This window comes from Peromyscus eremicus, chromosome 6 (assembly GCF_949786415.1).
Source record: "Peromyscus eremicus chromosome 6, PerEre_H2_v1, whole genome shotgun sequence".
Taxonomy (NCBI): domain Eukaryota; kingdom Metazoa; phylum Chordata; class Mammalia; order Rodentia; family Cricetidae; genus Peromyscus; species Peromyscus eremicus.
Window position 1 is genome coordinate 14,564,311 of NC_081421.1, and position 23,419 is coordinate 14,587,729.

Below are 23,419 nucleotides of genomic sequence, written 5' to 3' on the forward strand. Positions count from 1 at the left end.
GCTCTTTAATAAAAAGAGTAGAGACAGTGAACAATGATTGCCTTTTTTTCTTATCATTGTGGTTAGATTAATATTTTTTCTGCATTTTAGAACATGTAGATGGTAGACTTGTTGTTTATTACTTGTACAATTGTGACATATTCTCTACCCACACCTAGCCTCTGCTTAACTTTATTCACTAAGTTCCACATGTTCAGTTGTTCAAATGTTCAATGACCAAGTTGTTTTTATCTCAGAGATGCAGAGATTGTTTGAAATACACAAGTCAACAGATTTAACAAAGCACAGAAACAGACTTAGACAAAAAGTCACCTAATCTTCTCATTCATGTAGATAAGGCCCTTGCTAAAAACCATATATACCATCATGATAATAATCTAGAGAGTGTAAGAAAAGGAGCATATCTCAACACAATAAAAATTATATAATGGGAAACTCACAGCCAACGTCTTCTTCAATAGATGAAAACATGACTCCCTTGAGGTCATAAGAGACAAATTTGTTTATCATCTTGAATCCTTTTCAATGTTGTGCTCAATCTATAAGCTGGAGCAATACATCAGGAGAACAAAATTAAAGGGAGACCAATAGGAGACTAGAAATCAATACTGTTTGTATTAGTTATGGTTTCTATTGCTGGGAAGAGATACCATGACCTTAGCTACTCCTATTAGGGAACCATTTCATTGGGATGGATTCCTGTTTCCCAGGTTTTGTCCACCATCATCATGGTGGGACATGGCAGCATGCAGGCAGACATGGTCCTGGATAAGGAGCTGAGAGTTCTCATCCTGATCAGCAAGCACTAAAAGAGCCTGTGTCTACTCTGGGTGTAACTTGAGCACAGGAGACCTCAAATGGCCCCCACAGAGACAAACTTCCCCCAACAAGGTCACACCACCGCCAACAAGGCCAAACCTTCTGATAGTGACACTTCCTATAAGCTTATGGGGCCCATTTGCATTCAAAGTACCACACTGTCCAAAGAAATTTTCCTGATAATAGGGTAGGCAATTCTTTATTTTATAAATATCCTCCAATTTCATTTGGGAATATAAATAGCATTAACAGTTCTTATATAAAAGTAGTTGCTTTTGTTTTGTTAATATTGTGCATCAGGTCAAATCCTCTAAATATGTTTCTTCTTTTTTTTTCTTCTACATAATGAGTTGCCATGAGAAATGAAGGATAGATTTAAAGTTTACTGTGCAAAATAGATTTGCTACTAAAATGTCTTTGTCTTCCATATATACTACATAGAATTTCAAGTACACTTGTCATAAAATTAGGAATTCAAATATGTTCTTAGGAATCAAATAAGACCTTTCTAACATATGTTACCAACACTCCTGTTGATAGAGTGTGTCTGACCCCAATGGACCACAGAAATCTTCCACAAAAGCTCCTGAATCATCCAATATAGACAAGGATGCAGAAAAAATTGTAGTGATGCATCAGGAGAGAAGTAAGTACTACATTTTAAAATATACTTGTTCTATACAATGATTGTGTATAGAACAGAACACTATATGTAATAGACAGACAACTACACATATAGGAAGCAAAAGGATTAGTAGAATGGTAATAACACACACACATTATCAAATCTGAGCAACAGATAAGATTTTGTTTGTCAAAGACGGAGTCCTTGCTTCCACCTCTCATTGTCCATATTTCATTTGCTTTATCTTCAGAAATATATGAGATCAATCTGAATATGTAAGTGAAGTGAACCCCCATAAAGTGGGGTCTGCTTCCCAAACCTCTGTTCAGAGAAAAAACATACTCAAACACCTGTTTTTATGGGAGATTCTTTATTGAATAGAGGAGATAAGTTAAATTTTTCCACTGCAGTTTATACTTAATTCAAACTATTGCTTGGAAAAATGAAAATAAATATTTTCTCATCCCTAATGTGTCTTCATTATAGCAATGGACAGCTTTTCCCCTAAATGTTCATTGTACTTTGCTTAGTGAAATATATGCACTTGTTAACAGCATCCATCATGGAAGACCAAGAGCATACCTCAGAAGAGCAGAGGCCGCACAGTGCTAGAAAAACTAAGCGGCCATTTGTAAGTATATACTTCAGTTTACATTGCACATTTAAGCTGTTTCCACGGTAATGTTCCATAGGCCAAATAGGTTAAATTTAGTATGTCTTCTAGAATTAATACATAGGACGTAAATTTTTTTTTATATATTCTTATTATTTCTTCTTTGAAAACTACATTCACCACTGACTATCTCCACCTTGTGCTGGTTGAACTCCTCGTCCTCCTCCTCCTCCTCCTCCTCCTCCTCCTCCTCTTTCTCCTCCCTCTCCTCCCTCTCCTCCCGCTCCTCCTCCTCCTTCTCCTCCTTCTTCCTCTTCATCTTCCTCTTCTTCTTCTTCTTCTTCTTCTTCTTCTTCTTCTTCTTCTTCTTCTTCTTCTTCTTCTTTGTTTAATGTCTCTTAAAATTACTTTTGGTTTTGTTTTTGTTTTTGTTTTCTGAGACAGTGTTTTTCTGTATAGCTTTACACCTTTCCTGGAACTCACTCTGTAGAGCAGGCTGGCCTCGAACTCACAGAGATCTGCCTGTCTCTACCTCCTGAGTTCTGAGATTAAATGTTTGTGCCACCACTGTCTGGCTCTTAATATTACTATTAAGAGCCCACTGAGTCCAAGTAGGGCTGACCATCTGTGAATGTGTGTGAAGACACTTTCTGGGACATGAGCTATCTGTCCTAAGCCACAGCCCACAGATAAATTAATCTCTTCCTTTCACAACCAGCCATGGCCTATTGCTACTCATCTAGTGCTGGGGCCTTGAGAGATGTTTCCTCATTCATGCTTACATCTTGACTGGCTTGAGCTTGTGCAAGTCTAGTGTATGACACAGCTGTTCTGAGTTGATCTGTGCATCTGTTATGCCATGTCCCAAAAAGAACATTTCAGTGTACTTCTCTCCAGATTCAAACTCTTACATTGTTTTCAGACCATTCTTCCTCATTGTTTCTTGAGCTTTCAGTAGTGGAAGGTCAATGCAAATGACCCATCTGCAGATGAGCCTTCACTCTGGCTTATCCTTATCATGGTAACTAGTTATGAGTCTCTACATTAACCATTACCCTTTGAAAAAAAATCATATGACCTACAATGAGAGCAGAACAAACCTATGAGTATAAATGTAAATAATAATAGCACCAGTTGATTCTCCTGAACTAGCTCATAACTATTCCAGGCATAAGCTTTTGACAAGGTTTATAGCATCAGACATTTAATCCATTGCTTGGAACAGGTCTCCCATCCATTCCTAACAAGGTTGGTTATTTACATAACTACCACCCAACCATTGTGGACAGCTTGCCTGGCTGGTCACTGTTGTCATAGGAAAGGTCCAAGACTGGATAGACTCTTGATGTATTTCATGACCAGTGACTAGAACTACAACTTTTATTATGATGAAAGGCAGAAATTCCTCCTCTTCTAGGGATTGAGTTCTAAATGCCCTGCAACCAGACTGTGTGGTATCTTCAACAAAAGAGTCTTACCATTTATGTATGACAAACAACCAGAATGAGAAGATATAGATTATGTTATTTGGGGTGACATGGAGGCCTACTTGACCAATAACTCAAAAGGAGGTATCCTTTCCATTGTTTCAGAGTTTCAATGTAAATCTCATGTCTTATGAGATAAGTCAACACATTCCAGGTACCTCTGAACAAACTCTTTTTAGTATGTCTTTTAAACTATTTGACCAACTAGTCGCTTCCACAAGCCTTCATACAGCCTTAGTTTATGTTCAGTTACACCTTAGTCCCTGCTCTGACTTATTCTTCTACCTTCATTGCCACTTAAACCTTAGCCCAGAGTACTTATTGCTCCAGTGTTATTTCTTGTCACCTGTGTTCTACCTCCCCTTAAATTATATTTTACTTAATTTGCAAGATATTGGTTCCTATAAGGCTTTTTTCATAGACCTTCATTTTTATTTGGCACTCATATTCTGTCCTTTAGCCTCCAATCATTCCATGATTGAAACTGTCAACATCCAGTATTCTCCTTCTCTGACTTAATTTTACATACATTTTCCTATCTTCCTGTCAATGGGTCCATCTACAATAGACCATGTCTAATTTCTAGGTTTCCTCGTTTAATCCTAATTGAACATACAAAAGTCTAATATCTACACATGAGGACAGCATATCACATTTGCTTTTTAATCCTAGCTGGCCTCATTGAGTAAAACTTCTTTTAGTTCTATTAATTTACTTGCAATTTTTACTATTTCATTTTTTTTTACATTGAGTAATATTCCATTGTGTGTATATACCACATTTTCCTTATCCATTCATCTGGTGATGTCTATCAAGTTTGATTCTATATCCTAGAGCAGGTGAGTGGGATTCTTTCATTGATTTTTTATTCAGTTTGTTATCACTGATTTTGGTGTTAAATTTGTGAAATGCTAATTTGTTGTAGTGTTTATCAGCTGTAAGACATTTTGTGGAGCCTCAACCCTTTTACAGCTGATAAAATTCTACCATCTTTAAGTAGGGGCATTCTGAATTCTCTTACACTTTGTATACTTTAATATTCTTCTTACCTTATTGGATCTATCTAGAACTTCAGCTCTTTATTAAAATGTATAGAGACATTAAACAATGATTGCCTTTTTTCTCATCATAATTTTAGATTAATATTTTTTTCTCCAATTTAGAAGACGTAGACTGTAGGCTTGTTGCTTATTGCTTGTATAATTGTGACATGTTCTCTACGCATACCTAGCCTCTCCTTAACTTTTTTTTTTTTAGTAGAATCCTTTTTATTCAGAAAAAAAAAAGAAAGAAGAAAAACCCAAAAAATTTTTCCAAACTCCCACAGGAGGGGGTATGGGTAAGGGGAGGTATCTGTCTGTCCAGCCCCAGCCCCCGGCCCATGTGGTTTGGGCAGCAATAAGGGAAATGGGGTAATGGCCCAAAAAAATAATGGGGTGTGTGTGTGTGTGTATGGAAAGAAGGGGTGCAAAAGCAGAAGGGAGCGGTGGGGGAGGGGACAGATGAGGTCAGTACTGGGAACGCCGCAGGTGGGAGGCCATTTCATAACATTTCTTGTTGATCAAACCACCATGGACACCTTCTTTGCCCATCAGCAGGACTAGCGTCTTGGCAGTCATGGTGACAGTGACATTGAAGGTTGGGGCTCCTCTGGTGCTCTTGGTACGAAGATCCATTGTAAATTCCCCATCCTGCAGCAGTGAGTCCCGGATCACAGAACATTTCTGGCCCCCAAGTGTCAGCCCATTCACGAAAAAACTTGACCAGTCTTTGCCTACCAGGACACCAACCTCAGCTGGCTTAATGCTAAGGAAGGTCTTCCTGGGGACGGCGGCCCAGACGGAGGGCGAGTCCTTGTAGCCTATGATGGCCGCGTCCTGACAGGTCCTGTCCGCCGTGAGGCTGTCGATGTAGGCATTCCACCTGGCCATGGCGCTGCTGCTGGGGCTGCTCTGCGGGCTGCTGCTGGGGCCGCGGGCTGGGCTTGGGCTGGCGGGCAGGGGGAGGCAGAGAGCTCGGGGCAGGCGCTGCCTTCCAGAACGCGGCTCTGTTAGCTGTGCCTCTCCTTAACTTTTATCACTAAGTTCCACATGTTCAATTGTTCAAATGTTCAATGACCAAGTTGTTTTGATCTCAGAGATGCAGAGATTGTTTGAAATACACAAGTCAACAGATTTAACAAAGCACAGAAACAGACTTAGACAAAAAGTCACCTAATCTTCTCAATACATGTAGATAAGGCCCTTGCCAAAATCCAATATACCATCATGATAATAATCCAGAGAGTGTAAAAAAAGGAGCATATCTCAACACAATAACAATTATATAAGGAGAAACTCAGAGCCAACGTCTTCTTCAATAGAAGAAAACATGAGTGCCTTGAGGTCATAAGAGACAGGTTTGTCTCTCATCTTGAATCCTTTTCAATGTTGTGCTCAATCTATTAGCTGGAGCAACAAAATTAAAGGGAGACCAATAGGAGACTAGAAATCAATACTGTTTGTATTAGTTATGGTTTCTATTGCTGGGAAGAGATACCATGACCATGGCTACTCCTATTAGGGAACCATTTCATTGGGATGGATTCCTGTTTCACAGGTTTTGTCCACCATCATCATGGTGGGACATGGCAGCATGCAGGCAGACATGGTCCTGGATAAGGAGCTGAGAGTTCTCATCCTGATCAGCAAGCACTAAAAGAGCCTGTGTCTACTCTGGGTGTAACTTGAGCACAGGAGACCTCAAATGGCCCCCACAGAGACAAACTTCCCCCAGCAAGGTCACACCACCGCCAACAAGGCCAAACCTTCTGATAGTGATACTTCCTATAAGCTTATGGGGCCCATTTGCATTCAAAGTACCACACTGTCCAAAGAAATTTTCCTGATAATAGGGTAGGCAATTCTTTATTTTATAAATATCCTCCAATTTCATTTGGGAATATAAATAGCATTAACAGTTCTTATATAAAGGTAGTTGCTTTTGTTTTTCCTAATATTGTGCATCAGGTCAAAACCTCTGAATGTGTTTCTTCTTTTCTTTGTTTCTCTTACATAATGAGTTGCCCTGAAAAATGAAGGATAGATTTAGAGTTTACTGTGTAAAATAGATTTGATACTAAAATGTCTTTGTCTTCAATATATACTACATACAATTTCAAGTACACTTGTCATAAAATTAGGAATTCAAATATGTTCTTAGAAATCAAATAAGACCTTTCTAACATGTTACCAATACTCCTGTTGATAGAGTGTGTCTGACCCTAATGGACCACAAAAATCTTCCACAAAAGCTCCCAACTCATCCAATATGGACAATGATGCAGAAAAGAATGTAATAATGCATCAGAAGAGAAGTAAGTACTACATTTTAAAATATACTTGTTCTATAGAGTGATTGTGTATAGAACAGAACACTATCTGTAATAGACAGACAACTACACATATAGGAAGCAAAAGGATTAGTAGATTGGTAATAACACACACACATTATCAAATCTGAGCAACAGATAAGATTTTGTTTGTCAAAGACAGAGTCCTTGCTCCCACCTCTCAGGTGTCCATATTTCATTTGCTTTATCTTCAGAAATATATGAGATCAATCTGAATATGTAAGTGAAGGAAACTCCCATACAGTGGGGGCTGCTTCCTAAACCTCTGTTCAGAGAAAAACCATACTCAAACACCTGTTTTTAAGAGAGATTCTTTATTAAATAGAGAAGATAAGTTAAATTTTTCCACTGCAGTTTATACTTAATTCAAACTTTTGCTTGGGAAAATGAAAGTAAGTATTTTCTCATCCCTAATGTGTCTTCATTAGAGCAATGGACAGCTATTCCCCTAAATTTCATTGTACTTTGCTTAGTGAAATATGTGCACTTGTTAACAGCATCTGTCATGGAAGACCAAGAACATGCCTCAGAAGAGCAGAGGCAGCACAGTGCTAGAAAAACTAAGCGGCCATTTGTAAGTATATACTTCAGTTTACATTGCACATTTATGCTGTTTCCACAGTAGTGTTCCATAGGCCAAATAAGGTTAAAATAAGGTTAAATTTAGTATGTCTTCTAGAATTAATACGTAGAATGTAAACATTTTTTTTAAGTGTTCTTACTATTTATTCTTTGAAAACTACATTCACCACTGACTCCTTCCATCTTGTGCTGGTGGAACTCACCATTCTTCTTCTTCTTCTTCTTCTTCTTCTTCTTCTTCTTCTTCTTCTTCTTCTTCTTCTTCTTCTTCTTCTTCTTGTTCTTCTTCCTCTTCTTCTTCTTTGCTTAATGTCTCTTAAAATTTACTTTTGTTTTCGTTTTTGTTTTCTGAGACAGTGTTTTTCTGTGTAGCTTGCACCTTTCCTGGAACTCACTCTGTAGACCAGGCTGGCCTCAAACTCACAGAGATCTGCCCATCTCTGCCTCCTGAGTACTGGGATTAAAGGTGTGTGCCACCACTGCAGGGCTCTTAAAATTACTATTAATAGCCCACTGAGTCCAAGTAGGGCTGTCCATCTGTGAATGTGTGTGAAGACACTTTCTAGGACATGAGCTATCTGTCCTAAGCCACAGCCCACAGATAAATTAATCTCCTCCTTTTACAACCAGTCATGGCCTATTGCTCCTCATCTAGTGCTGGGGCCTTGAGAGATGTTTCCTCATTCATGCTGGCATCTTGACTGGCTTGAGCTTGTGCAAGTCTAGTGTAAGACACAGCTGTTCTGAGTTGATCTGTGCATCCGTTATGCCATGTCCCAAAAAGAACATTTCAGTGTACTTCTCTCCAGATTCAAACTCTTACATTGTTTTCAGACCATTCTTCCTCATTGTTTCTTGAGCTTTCAGCAGTGGAAGGTCAATACAAATGACCCATCTGCAGATGAACCTTCACACTGGCTTATCCTTATCATGCTAACTAGTTATGAGTCTCTACATTAACCATTACCCTTTGAAAAAAAATCGTCTGGCCAACAATGAGAGCAGAACAAACCTATGAGTATAAATGTAAATAATAATAGCACTAGTTGATTCTCCTGAACTAGCTTATGACTATTCCAGACATAAGCTTTTGACAAGGTTTACAGCATCAGATATTTAATCCATTGCTTGGTGCAGGTCTACCATCCATTCCTAACAAGGTTGGTTATTTACATAACTACCACACAACCATTGTGGACAGCTTTCCTGGATGGTCACTGTTGTCATAGGAAAGGTCCAAGACCTGATAGACTCTTGATGTATTTCATGACCAGTGACTGGAACTACAACTTTTATTATGATGAAAGGCAGAAATTCCTTGTCTGCTAGGGATTGAGTTCTAAATGCCCTGAAACCAGACTGTGTGGTATCTTCAACAAGAGAGTCTTACCATTTAGTTATGACAAATAACCAGAATGTGTAGAAATAGATTGTGTTATTTGGGGTGACATGGAGGCCTCTTGACCAATAACTCAAAAGGAGGTATCATTTCCATTGTTTAGGAGTTTCAATGTAAATCTCATGCCTTATTAGGGAAGTCAACACATTCCAGGTACCTCTGAACAAACTCTTTTTAGTATATCTTTTAAACTATTTGACCAACTAGTCGCTTCCACAAGCCTTCATACAGCCTTAGTATATGTTCAGTTACACCTTAGTCCCTGCTCTGACTTATTCTTCTACCTTCATTGCCACTTAAACCTTAGCCCAGAGTACTTATTGCTCCAGTGTTATTACTTGTCACCTGTGTTCTACCTCCCCTTAAATTATATTTCACTTAATTTGCAAGATCTTGGTTCCTATCAGGCTTTTTTCATAGACCTTCATTTTTATTTGGCACTCATCCTTCTGTCCTTTAGCCTCCAATTCTTCCATGATTGAAACTGTCAACATCCAGTATTCTCCTGCTCTGATTTAATTTTACATATATTTTACTATCTCCCTTTCAATAAGTCCATCTACAATAGATCATGTCTAATTTCTAGGCTTCCTCGTATAATTCTATTTGAACATAAAAAAGTCTAATATCTACACATGAGGACAGCATATCACATTTCTTTTTTAATCCTAGCTGGCCTAATTGAGTAAAACTTCTTCTAGTTCTATTAATTTACTTGCAGTTTTTACTATTTCATTTTTCTTTACATTGAGTAATATTCCATTGTGTGTATATACCACATTTTCCTTATCCTTTCATCTGCTGATGACTATCAAGGTTGATTCTATAATATAGGGCAGGTGAGTGGGATTCTTTCATTGATTTTTATTCAGTTTGTCATCACTGATTTTGGTGTTAAATTTGTGAAATGCTAATTTGTTGCAGGGTTTATCAGCTGTAAGACTTTTTGTGGAGCCTCAACCCTTTTACAGCTGATAAAATTCTACCATATTTAAGTAGGGGCATTCTGAATTCTCTTACACTTTGTATGCTTTAATATACTTCTTATCTTATTGGGTCTATCTAGAACTTCAGCTCTTTATTAAAAAGTATAGAGACATTAAACAATGATTGCCTTTTTTTCTTATCATTATGGTAGATCAATACTTTTCCTCCATTTTAGAACATGTAGATAGTAGGCTTGTTGTTTATTGCTTGTACAATTGTGACATATTCTCTACCCACACCTAGCCTCTCCTTAACTTTTATCACTAAGTTCCACATGTTCAGTTGTTCAAATGTTCAAAGACCAAGTTGTTTTTATCTCAGAGATGCAGAGATGGTTTGAAATACACAGTCAACAGATTTAACAAAGCACAGAAACAGACTTAGACAAAAAGTCACTTAATCTTCTCAATACATGTAGATAAGGCCCTTGCTAAAAACCATATATACCATCATGATAAGAATCCAGAGAGTGTAAGACAAGGAGCATATCTCAACACAATAAAAATTATGTAATGGGAAACTCACAGCCAAAGTCTTCTTCAATAGATGAAAACATGACTCCCTTGAGGTCATAAGAGACAAATTTGTTTATCATCTTGAATCCTTTTCAATGTTGTGCTCAATCTATTAGCTGGAGCAATACATCAGGAGAACAAAATTAAAGGGAGACAAATAGGAGAATAGAAATCAATACTGTTTGTATTAGTTATAGTTTCTATTGCTGGGAAGAGATACCAAAACCATGGCTACTCCTATTAGGGAACCATTTCATTGGGATGGATTCCTGTTTCCCAGGTTTTGTCCACCATCATCATGGTGGGACATGGCAGCATGCAGGCAGACATGGTCCTGGATAAGGAGCTGAGAGTTCTCATCCTGATCAGCAAGCACTAAAAGAGCCTGTGTCTACTCTGGGTGTAACTTGAGCACAGGAGACCTCAAATGGCCCCCACAGAGACAAACTTCCCCCAGCAAGGTCACACCACCGCCAACAAGGCCAAACCTTCTGATAGTGACACTTCCTATAAGCTTATGGGGCCCATTTGCATTCAAAGTACCACACTGTCCAAAGAAATTTTCCTGATAATAGGGTAGGCAATTCTTTATTTTATAAATATCCTCCAATTTCATTTGGGAATATAAATAGCATTAACAGTTCTTATATAAAGGTAGTTGCTTTTGTTTTTTCCTAATATTGTGCATCAGGTCAAAACCTCTGAATGTGTTTCTTCTTTTCTTTGTTTCTCTTACATAATGAGTTGCCCTGAAAAATGAAGGATAGATTTAGAGTTTACTGTGTAAAATAGATTTGATACTAAAATGTCTTTGTCTTCAATATATACTACATAGAATTTCAAGTACACTTGTCATAAAATTAGGAATTCAAATATGTTCTTAGAAATCAAATAAGACCTTTCTAACATATGTTACCAATACTCCTGTTGATAGAGTGTGTCTGACCCCAATGGACCACAGAAATCTTCCACAAAAGCTCCTGACTCAGACAATATGGACAATGATGCAGAAAAAATTGTAATAATGCATCAGGAGAGAAGTAAGTACTACATTTTAAAATATACTTGTTCTATAGAATGATTGTATATAGAACAGAACACTATCTGTAATAGACAACTACACATATAGGAAGCAAAAGGATTAGTAGAATGGTAATAACACACACACATTATCAAAACTGAGCAACAGGTAAGATTTTGTTTGTCAAAGACAGAGTCCTTGCTCCCACCTCTCAGGTGTGCATATTTCATTTGCTTTGTGTTCAGAAATATATGAGATCAATCTGAATATGTAAGTGAAGTGAACTCCCATACAGTGGGATCTGCTTCCCAAACCTCTGTTCAGAGAAAAAAACATACCCAAAAACCTGTTTTTATGAGAAATTTTTTATTAAATAAAGAAGATAAGTTAAATATTTCCACTGCAGTTTATACTTAATTCAAAATATTGCTTGGGAAAATGAAAATAAATATTTTCTCATCCCTAATGTGTCTTCATTATAGCAATGGACAGCTTTTCCCCTAAATGTTCATTGTACTTTGCTTAGTGAAATATATGCACTTGTTAACAGCATCCATCATGGAAGACCAAGAGCATACCTCAGAAGAGCAGAGGCAGCACAGTGCCAGAAAAACTAAGCGACCATTTGTAAGTAAATACTTCAGTTGACATTGCACATTTATGCTGTTTCCAGAGTAATGTTCCATAGGCCAAATAGGTTACATTTAGTATGTCTTCTAGAATTAATACATAGAATGTAAATTTTTTTTTTAATATTCTTCTTATTTCTTCTTTGAAAACTACATTCACCACTGACTCCCTCCACCTTGTGCTGGTTGAACTCATCATCCTTCTTCTTTTTCTTCTTCTTCTTCTTCTTCTTCTTCTTCTTCTTCTTCTTCTTCTTCTTCTTCTTCTTCCTCTCCTTCTTCTTCTTCTTTGTTTAATGTCTCTTAAAATTACTTTTGTTTTTGTTTTTGTTTTTGTTTTTGTTTTCTGAGACAGTGTTTTTCTGTGTAGCTTTGCACCTTTCCTGGAACTCACTCTGTAGAGCAGGCTGGCCTCGAACTCACAGAGATCTGCCCATATCTGCCTCCCGAGTGCTGAGATTAAAGGTTTGTGCCACCACTGCCCAGCTCTTAAAATTACACTTAAGAGCCCACTGAGTCCAAGTAGGCCTGACCATCTGTGAATGTGTGTGAAGACACTTTCTGGGACATGAGCAATCTGTCCTAAGCCACAGCTCACAGATAAATTAATCTCCTCCTTTTCACAACCAGCCATGGCCTATTGCTCCTCATCTACTTCTAGTGCCTTGAGAGATATTTCCTCATTCATGCTGGCATCTTGACTGGCTTGAGCTTGTGCAAGTCTAGTGTAAGACACAGCTGTTCTGAGTTGAGCTGTGCATCCGTTATGCCATGTCCCAAAAAGAACATTTCAGTGTACTTCTCTCCAGATTCAAACTCTTACATTGTTTTCAGACCATTCTTCCTCATTGTTTCTTGAGCTTTCAGTAGTGGAAGGTCAATGCAAATGACTCAACTGCAGATCAGCCTTCACTCTGGCTTATCCTTATCATGTTAACTAGTTATGAGACTCTACATTAACCATTACCCTCTGAAAAAAAATCATATGACCTACAATGAGAGCAGAACAAACCTATGAGTATAAATGTAAATAATAATAGCACTAGTTGATTCTCCTGAACTAGCTTATGACTATTCCAGACATAAGCTTTTGACAAGGTTTACAGCATCAGATATTTAATCCATTGCTTGGAACAGGGCTCCCATCCATTCCTAACAAGGTTAGTTATTTACATATCTACCACCCAACCATTGTGGACAGCTTGCCTGGATGGTCACTGTTGTCATAGGAAAGGTCCATTACTGGATAGACTCTTGATGTATTTCATGACAAATGACTGGAACTACAACTTTTATTATGATGAAAGGCAGAAATTCTTCATCTGCTAGGGATTGAGTTCTAAATGCCCTGCAACCAGACTGTGTGGTATCTTCAACAAAAGAGTCTTACCATTTAGTTATGACAAACAACCAGAATGTGTAGAAATAGATTGTGTTATTTGGGGTGACATGGAGGCCTACTTGACCAATAACTGAAAAGGAGGTATCCTTTCCCTTGTTTTAGAGTTTCAATGTAAATCTCATGTCTTATGAGATAAGTCAACACATTCCAGGTACCTCTGAACAAACTCTTTTTAGTATGTCTTTTAAACTATTTGACCAACTAGTCGCTTCCACAAGCCTTCATACAGCCTTAGTTTATGTTCAGTTACACCTTAGTCCCTGCTCTGACTTATTCTTCTACCTTCATTGCCACTTAAACCTTAGCCCAGAGTACTTATTGCTCCAGTGTTATTTCTTGTCACCAGTGTTCTACCTTCCCTTAAATTATATTTTACTTAATTTGCAAGATCTTGGTTCCTATAAGGCTATTTTCATAGACCTTCATTTTTATTTGGCACTCATCCTTCTGTCCTTTAGCCTCCAATTCTTCCATGATTGAAACTGTCAACATCCAGTATTCTCCTTCTCTGATTTAATTTTACATATATTTTACTATCTCCATTTCAATGGGTCCATCTACAATAGACCATGTCTAATTTCTAGGTTTCCTCGTGTAATCCTAATTGAACATACAAAAGCCTACTATCTACACATGAGGACAGCATATCACATTTGCTTTTCTAATCCTAGCTGGCCTCATTGAGTAAAACTTCTTCTAGTTCTATTAATTTACTTGCAATTTTTACTATTTCTTTTTTCTTTACATTGAGTAATATTCCATTGTGTGTATATACCACATTTTCCTTATCCATTCATCTGCTGATGGCTATCAAGGTTGATTCTATATCCTAGGGCAGGTGAGTGGGATTCTTTCATTGATTTTTTATTCAGTTTGTTACCACTGATTTTAGTGTTAAATTTGTGAAATGCTAATTTGTTGTAGTGTTTATCAGCTGTAAGACGTTTTGTGGAGCCTCAACCCTTTTACAGCTGATAAAATCCTACCATCTTTAAGCAGGGGCATTCTGAGTTCTCTCACACTTTGTATGCTTTAATATTCTTCTTACCTTATTGGGTCTATCTAGAACTTCAGCTCTTTATTAAAAAGTATAGAGACAGTGAACAATAAATGCCTTTTTTCTCATCATTATGGTTAGATTAATATTTTTTCTCCATTTTAGAACATGTAGATGGTAAGCTTGTTGTTTATTACTTGTATAATTATGACATATTCTCTACCCATACCTAGCCTCTCCTGACTTTTATCATTATGGTCCAAATGTTCAATTGTGTTAGTGGTCATTCATGCATATATTGGGATGATCATGTGAATTTCTTTATTCCATTTATTTGATTTGTTGTATGTATTGGTTTACATACATTTTTCTTACCGTGCATTCTTGCATGAAACCAAAAGGGCCATCACGGATATACTTTTTGTTATGGTCTTAAATTCTCTTTGCCAATATCATTTTTAATTTTATGTATATGGTTATTTGTCTACATGTATTCTTGTGCACGATATGTGTACTTGGTATACTCAGAGGCCAGAAAAGAGCATCCAATTCCCTGGAACTGGAGTTACAGATAGTTGTGAGATATGGTATGGATGCTAGGAATTGAAAGTGGGTCCTCTGGAAGAATAGGCATTGCTTGTCAATGCTGGGGCATCTCTCAAACCCCAGCTTGTCAATCTCACATTTAGAAGTTTTGTATCTGTTCTCATCATGAAAATCAGTCTGTGGTTTTAATTCTTTTTGTATGAATCTTTCTCTACTTTGGATATCAAGGTATTATTGGCATCATAAAAATTTTGGAGAAATCCTTTGTTTTACTATTTCATGAAATGATCTAAGTAGCAATGATATTCATTTTTCTTTGGTATTCTGTAAAATTCTGCAAATAATCCATCTGGTCCTGGTCAGTTTTTAGTTGAAAAGTATTTTGTTCCTTTTTCAATCTCAATAGTGCATATATATATATATATATATATATATATATATATATATATATATATATAATCATCTCCTTCCTCCTGACTTAATTTCATTACATACAATGAATCTAGAAATACATCCATTTCTTTTAGATTTTAGAATTACATGCAAAGGAGATTTTTAAATATGTTTGTGATTTGAAGGATATCCTTCTTCTGGGAGTCAGCCTCTGTTTAAGCCTAGAACAGGGTTCATGTGTCAATACAGGTGGTGCCTGGCAGGTGAAACCTAGCCACCTATGGGAATGGTCCTGAGCAGAATACATAGGTTGAATCAAAGCAGTGAGAGCCTCTCAACTGGTCATGGAGTTTGCCTAGTTCATCGGTGGGCCTACCCTCTAGAAGTCAGGGCCTTCACTTGGTGTAAGAAGTCATACTGCCTGGGATTCTGGAGGAAAATCCCTGGGCCTTATGTTGTTGTAGGAGATCATGCAAGTCAGGCCCCAGGACAAAGTTCATGGGTATCTTATGTGGCCCTAAAGGGAAGTCAGAATCTTTCATCTGGTTCTGGAGTTTCTGGAACATCAGAGGTAGCCTAAACCTAGAACTCAAGTCCCTCCCTTTCTGAAGGAGTCCTAGTACTTAATTCTCATACTATTGTAACTTATTCTAAAATTGTGAATGTATGTAAAATATGCAATCAGCCATAGTTGCCCTTTTTAGTTGAATGGATGGTTCAATCTTTGGTGACATTGTTTTAATTTTCAGTTTAAAAACTCCTTATTTTACATAATCTCTTTCAGATTGATGCTATAAGAGCATGCTTTTGTGCATGTTTCACCAAAAAACGGAGCTCTTCTTCCCACTACAAGAAATAGAAGAGAAAACATAAAAAAGTGATGGTAAGAGTTATATTTTCTTTTAAAATGTATTAGAAAGAATGTTTATCTAAAATATATACTCAGTTTTCCAGCTCAGGAGTATAAGTATTTCAGTGCAGCATGGGGGATAAAAAGAGTTAACTGTCAATGGAATGATTATCTCATGAGTCAACAACTGGCTAAATCAAGATTGTCATCAATTGCATATATATATATATATATATATATACATACATATACATATACATATACAGTTATTTAGATAGATTATATAGATATAGATAGTAAGATAGATAGATAGATAGATAGATAGATAGATAGATAGATAGATGACAGATGGATAGATATTTAGAATGTGTGTGTATGTATGTTTTGGTCACATTTCAAAGGTTCAGGAATATTAGGAAATAAAGCTGAAGAGAGAAAGCTGGGAGCTAAAGAATATGAACAGTTTCAAATACTGGACATAAAGGAGGAAAATGGGGCAGTGTGTCTGGTGGTCGGGGAGAGAATAAATTCTTTAGAAAAGGAATAGTATGGTGTTGAAAATGTAAAAAGAACATAAATCGATTTCTAACACAAGAGGTTTCATTGATAAGAAGAAAAGATATTCCTAACCATCTTCCATGTTTTCCTCACTGTTGTTACATACTAGAGTTAGGTTCCAATTTAGACTTTAAGGCTCGGTTGAGTTTTATGATTAGGCTTCCTGTTATATAGTTAGAGTAGATTTAAGGTTAGAGTTAGGTGTTAGCATTAAGGTTCACAAATGTCATGGAGCATATAGATCTGTCATGAAAGTGAAGTATTCAATGGAATGTTCATGATGGATGAAAGGTGAACTTTACAAAAACGTCTCTATTGGCACACATGTTCTAGAAATGCATTTTATGAATGCTCTAACTAGCTCTTTTCACCATAAAGTTTATAAAACAGAAGAGAGCAGTGTGCATTTAAAATGAATTATTCTCATCCTAGAACTTGGACAAGCCTACGACAATTGCCTGACAACTTCTCCGACCATCCACAATAAGACAACTCAGGAGAAAATCTGTCTCTTCTCCAATAATTGCTTCAAGAAAAAGCACATTTTTATTTTATGTTTTAGAATAATATAGTATTATATTACATAATCTTCAGTGTTATTTTCACCTGTTTATTTTGTTTTATTATGTTATACTATATTACACTATTATATTATCTTCAGTTTTTATTTCCATATGTTTATCTTGTTTTATTAGATTATGTTATATTGTTAATATATTATGCTTTCTTCAGTGTTTATTTTACATTTACCTTCCTTCCCTTGATGTAAATAGTTCATGTATATGTGTACATATGTATATATGTATATATGTTTATATGTATATATGTTTATGTGCTTTGTAATATATTTTATAAGATATCATTTTTGAATGTGCAAAGTTATTGAATAATTAATAATTAATAATAATTAAATAATAATAATTTAATTACCCATTCAAAGTTGTTTGAGTCCATTTAATTGCTATATTTCCCTTTAGGTCTTCTAGTTACTAATGCAGCTATACAGTATTTGATGATGGTCATTGATGGTTCATCCATACCTTCTTTATGTAAATGAGCACTGTTTTAGTTTTTTTAGTTTATCCATTGTTTATTCTTCTAATCGTGATTGGATTTCTTCTTGGCATCTTTCAATTATAATGAGCAATGCAGAGGTGTGTTTTCTCAGAAGTACATGAGTATCTGAGGCCTGACATGAAATTCTTTGGGGAATAAATATAGATGTGAAGTAAATATAAATGTGTATGAAAAAATCATATGGTAATTCCCCATTTAAGTTTGTGAGGAGGCGCCATACTGTATCCCCCAGCTCCTACATCACTCTCCATACCTATCAGCAAAGCACATGGGTTACAATTTCTCACACCCTTTCTGGCACTTCGTCCTTTTATGTATAGTAACTGTCCTGATTGCTTTTGCAATGTCTTTTTTACTGCTATTCCAGTGATTCTGGGTAAAATAAAACCTACTGAAGCCTTTTCTGTTGACTGTTGAGTGTCCTATGCAAGGCAATCAGCAAATATTGGTCCCTCTCTTGTTACTTTGTTTTTTGCTTTTTTTTCATTAAATTTTTTGTTTATTTTACATACCAACCACAGTTCCCACACATACCCCTTCCTCTCTCATCCTATTCCCTCCCCAACCTCATTTCTATTCCCCAACCCACTCCTCAGAAAGGGTAAGGCCTCCCATGGGAGTCAACAAAGCATGATATGCCAAGTTGAGACAGGGCCAAGCCTCTTCCCTGTCCATCAAGACTGAAGCACTGCTTTAGTTAAACCGCTGCACTGGAACACTTATCTATGTCATTATTTATAGTTTGAGATAAATATAAATGCAGGACTTTTCTGTTTCAAAAACAGTCTTATATGTGAAAAAATATATGTGATATGTCAATATTTGTTTTTAAGATACTTTAAGCCTCAGAACCAAGCCCTGATGGGAATTTATTTTGAACAATATTTGCTCAGTAGAATTCATTCTTTCATTGGTGAAAAGGACAGGAGGAGAAAGGAAATTTACTATGAAATGTTGTCCGTTCCATGATACTGTATTAGTTCTTTAAGTCATGTGACAAACACCATTTGAGAAACAAAGCAAAGCATGGTTTTGGCACATGACTTTAGAGAGTTTAAGTCCATGTGAATGAAGAAGGCATGGTGTAGGAAATCAGTGGAAGGTGGCTGAACTGTGAGGCGGCAGATGTTCTGGTTATGGTTGACCTATAAGCTGAGCACTTCTGAAACTAAAGATTGAGGATAATCCCTCAAAGGGGTGGCTCTAGTGATCTACTGTACAGGGCATTCCTTAACTTTTAAAGATCCCACAACTTTAAAAAAAATGCACCTCTATTTTGGGGGAAGGAATTTATTGGATGGCTCTCTGGAAGACACTTCACAAATAAATAAGAATATTCCATACATAAGGCTCATGAATTTCTCATAATGTAAACTGCATTTAGTGCAACTTGGAATGTCCCCATATGATTCACAATTCAAACAATATACAAAAGTCTGAAATCCAAAGGCTCTTCTGAGTCTGAAAGCTTTAATCGTTTGCAAAATCAGAATGAATATTGAGTCTTTAAACATACAAAGTCACAAATTAAAGACCAGCATTCTAAAAGGAAAATGTAGGTAATGGTACACAAAAATCTTAAAAAGAGCGAGACCAAATACAAGTGAGAAAAATACCAAAGCTTGCAGCTCTAGCACAAGAAAGTGGGGAATATGATTACAAGAAATGAACTCCAAAGGACATAGAGAGGCCCTTTTCAGCCTTAACTCCTGCAGTACATCTGGCCTCTCTCAGGCTCATTCCACTTTTTAAATGTGAGAGTGCTTACATACATCCCACATTCCTTGCATCTCCAGCATCCTAGCATGTCCATGGCACTTTAGACCTCACCCTCATGCATACTTGCCTTAGTTAGGGTTTCCACTGCTGTAAAGAGACACCATGACCACAGCAACTCTTAGAAGGACAACATTTAATTGATGGAGCTCACTTACACTTTCAGAAGTTCACTCCATTATTATCATGATGGGGAGCATGGCAGCATGCAGGCAGACATGGTGCTGGAGCAGTAACTGAGAATCCTATATCTTTCAGGCAGTGGGAAGTCGACTAAGACACTCAGTGGTGTCCTGAGCATGGGAAACCTCAAAGCCCACACTCAAAGTGACACATTAGCTCAAAAAAGATCATGTCCACTCCAACTAAACCATACCTCCTAATAGTCACTCCTTATGAAACTATGGGGGTCAGTTACATTCAATCTACCACATTCCACTCCCCTGTACCCATAAACTTGTAAAAATATCATAATGCAAAATGAATACAGTCCAACTTCAAAAGTCTCCATTGTCTATCACAATCTCAACAATGTTTTAAAGTCCAAAGTTCAAGGACTTTTCTGAAATTCATAAGTCTCTTAAATGTAATCCCCTATAAAATCAAAATAAAACAACCAGATCACATACTTCCAACATATAATAGCACAGGATGCACATTAACATTCCAAAATGTAGTGAAGGGAGCATAATGAGGAAAACTGGATCAAAGCAAGACTGAAAATCAGCCAGACAAACTCCAAATGCTGCATTTCAATGTCTGATGTTAGAATGTTCTTCAGATGTCCAACTCTGTTCAACTTTGTTGAGTGCAACACATTTCTCTCTCTCTTGAGCTGGTTCCATTCTCCATCAGCAGCTCTCCTCTGCAGGTATCCCATGACACTGGCATCTCTAACATTGGGTTCTCCAAAGAAATCCAGGCTTCAACTTCCCAGCTTCACACAGTGGCCTCTCTCCTAGGCCTCCATTCAGAGACATCCTGACACATGCCATTTCTTCTATCCTTAACTCTAAAGCCAGAACCACATGGCCAAATCTGCCAAGATCTGCTGCTTACTGGAGCTGGAACATGACCCACTTGTTCAATTGAAATCTTTCCTGGCTTTCTGTCCTTCACTGCCTAAGCTTGGCTCTCCTGAAACTGGATCTCTAGACCAGACTGACCTAAAACTCAGAGATCAGCCACTAGCAAAGATCAAGATCGCTTATTCTCGCCGGGCGGTGGTGGCTCACACCTTTAATCCCAGCACTCGGGAGGCAGAGCCAGGTGGATCTCTGTGAGTTCGAGGCCAGCCTGGACTACCAAGTGAGTTCCAGGAAAGGTGCAAAACTAAACAGAGAAACCCTGTCTCGAAAAACCAAAAAAAATTAAAAAAAATAAAAAAGATCGCTTATTCTGCATATCTAGTATGTTATTACTCCACTCTACAAAATTTAAAAATTATTCTCTAGTGTCTTTGGATATCCAGTACCCACTAGCCACCACTCTTTTCATAATTTGTGACAATCATTAAGCTAAATCATCATATTTAATCCTTTTTTATTTTTTAAAGATTTATTTGTTTATTATGTATACAGTATTCTGTCTGCATGTGTCCCTGCAGGCCAGAAGAGGGCATCAGATCTCATTACAGATGGTTGTGAGCCACCATGTGGTTGCTGGGAATTGAACTCATAACCTCTGGAAGAGCAGCCGGTGCTCTTAACCTCTGAGCCGTCTCTCCAGCCCCCTCGTCTTTAATCCTTTAAAATTTATGGAATCCAGATGTCCACCTCATTTTCTTGGCAAGGCTATTTCCACTCAGAAAGAGACCCCAAGTCCTGTGCACTTCCCAATCCTGCAGGTTCTGCCTGCCTCTGCAGTCGGTGCCCTTGGTGACTCTCCACTGTGCTCTGGTGACTTCTGTCCTGATAGTGAAGTCAAGGACCACCCTGTACACTGTTTATTGATAAGACAGTCAACACATGCCACTGTGGTGAGAATTCTCTGCGGGATGCAATTCTCTAGGTAGAAGGCTGCTTTCTGTGAAGATGGACAGCAAATATGAAAGAGAAGTGAGAGTATTTTCTTGGCTATCTGTGTAAACACCATGTTAACAACTGAGAAGGATATATTTTTCTCTGTTTTTTGAGTTTAAATTATCACACATTCTTGACATTCATAAACATATACATACATATTCTTTAAGACAAAGACAAGCGTCTTTCCTTGAACCAGACTATTTGGTTCTCTCCTTCTAAGATGACTTAAGGCTTCCAAAATGAATCAACAGAAATACAAAGTAATATTTAGCATACATGGCGTAATAACCCTGAAATCTCATGCTGTGGGTCTTCCACTAGGTTAGGCTGAAATGCCAAACAGGGGTTTTTTTAAGTGTATTTTTCTCCATTGCCACAGGGTGGCAGATTTGTCCTTAAAGAGGGAGCTTCTTTACCACCATTTGCTAATTTTTTTTTTCCTTTCCATGACTAATAGAAGCTAGAAGTCACTGGGAATGGTGTCTTCCTTTTCCTCTCTTTGGTTGGGTCCCCTGGTGACAATATTCTCTGGTTTCTTTCTGAGCAGCAGGCCTTCAGGTGAGGGGGTGATGGCTTCCTGTGTGCTGAATCTGGACCTCCAGGAGACAGGAGAAATTTGCCTTGCCTCCCTTTCCTGGTAGGACTGATCATCTTTGGGGCCAGCCGGGGCATGTGGCTCCTGCCCTGTGACCTTGTGAATGCATGGCCTCTTTTGAATGACATCTCTATGAATGCTCAAACTGCAGAGATCAATCTGACATCTGTCTTCTCTCTTCATGTTCCCTGTTTATACTAATAATCCTTAAATTCCTAGCCCTTTACTTCCCAGATAAGAGACCAACATTTATCTACACCCCTACCCCCAGGTCCACTTTTTCACAGGACAATAGAGAAAGGTCCCATTCCCAGTGCTCATAATCACTGCAGCCAAGTGCCCATTTGCCACCTGGTGGTCGCTTTCTTCTCTTTGATACTATTCAGAGATACCATGAAAACAAACCTCTGAGCTGTCTGTGAGAAATGTTTTAAATTAGGTTAATTAAAGTGGAAAGACCCATCCTAAAAGTAGGCAGCACCTACCCATGAGCTAGGGTCCCAGGTGACCTAAAAGAGAAGCAACAGAATGCATGCATTCCTGTCTCTCTGCTTCCAGTCTGCAGGTGTCATGTGACCAGCTAGCTTCTCTGACTTCTCTGCTAGGACAGACCATACTGCTTGCAGTGTAAGCTGGAATTAATCTGCACCCCCTTAATTTGCACTTGTAATGTATTTATCACATCAACCAGAACTATTGTGACTGTACAAGAGCTAATGGTCAGTATAGACTTGAATGCATGCATGTAGGAGGGACACCCCAGCATGAGTGTTTGTTGAATGAGAGATAGACAAAGAGTAGCATCTAAGTTGAACGAAGTATGTACTGGAATGGAAAAAAAAGGAAAAGGATAAATGACTGCTCCTAGGTATGTATGGAGGAGAAGGTTTATTGTAGATATGTGGGAGAGCATAGCCAGAGACTAGAACATCCGGGAGAGCCCAGAAAGGACATGACCAGACTGAGGTGGGTCATGTGAGGATATGGAGGAGGGGAAGGGAGAAAGGAAAGAGGGGAACCAGGTGCAGCAGCCAGGAGGCCCAAAGGTACACAGATAGCACTCAACCAAAATGTTTGGATTAAGGAAGGGTAGCTAGGAGAAGGGCAGCCTAGCCCCAGGGCTGGAGAAGGTC

General features: G+C 37.8%; 2 protein-coding genes and 1 long non-coding RNA gene across 12 annotated transcripts in view; 2 read left to right on the forward strand and 1 right to left on the reverse strand.

Moving 5' to 3' along the window:
- LOC131912904 (putative POTE ankyrin domain family member M) overlaps window positions 1-23,419 on the forward strand; it is a 178,950-nt gene that overhangs the window by 82,409 nt on the left and 73,122 nt on the right. The window lies entirely within an intron of this gene.
- Window positions 1,345-17,431, forward strand: LOC131912921 (uncharacterized). 2 transcript variants are annotated; one of them, XR_009379745.1, is made up of 4 exons: window positions 1,345-1,465; window positions 7,433-7,509; window positions 16,191-16,289; window positions 17,247-17,429. It is a non-coding gene; the product is annotated as an uncharacterized LOC131912921 (long non-coding RNA). The 2 variants fall into 2 exon arrangements; XR_009379746.1 differs by lacking the exon at window positions 7,433-7,509 and adding an exon at window positions 1,999-2,075 and having other exon boundaries at window positions 1,381-1,465; window positions 17,247-17,431.
- Window positions 4,903-5,501, reverse strand: LOC131912917 (profilin-1-like). The gene has a single exon (XM_059265215.1). The coding sequence runs from the start codon at window positions 5,473-5,475 to the stop codon at window positions 5,053-5,055; it is 423 nt and encodes a 140-aa protein (XP_059121198.1). The 5' UTR covers window positions 5,476-5,501; the 3' UTR covers window positions 4,903-5,052.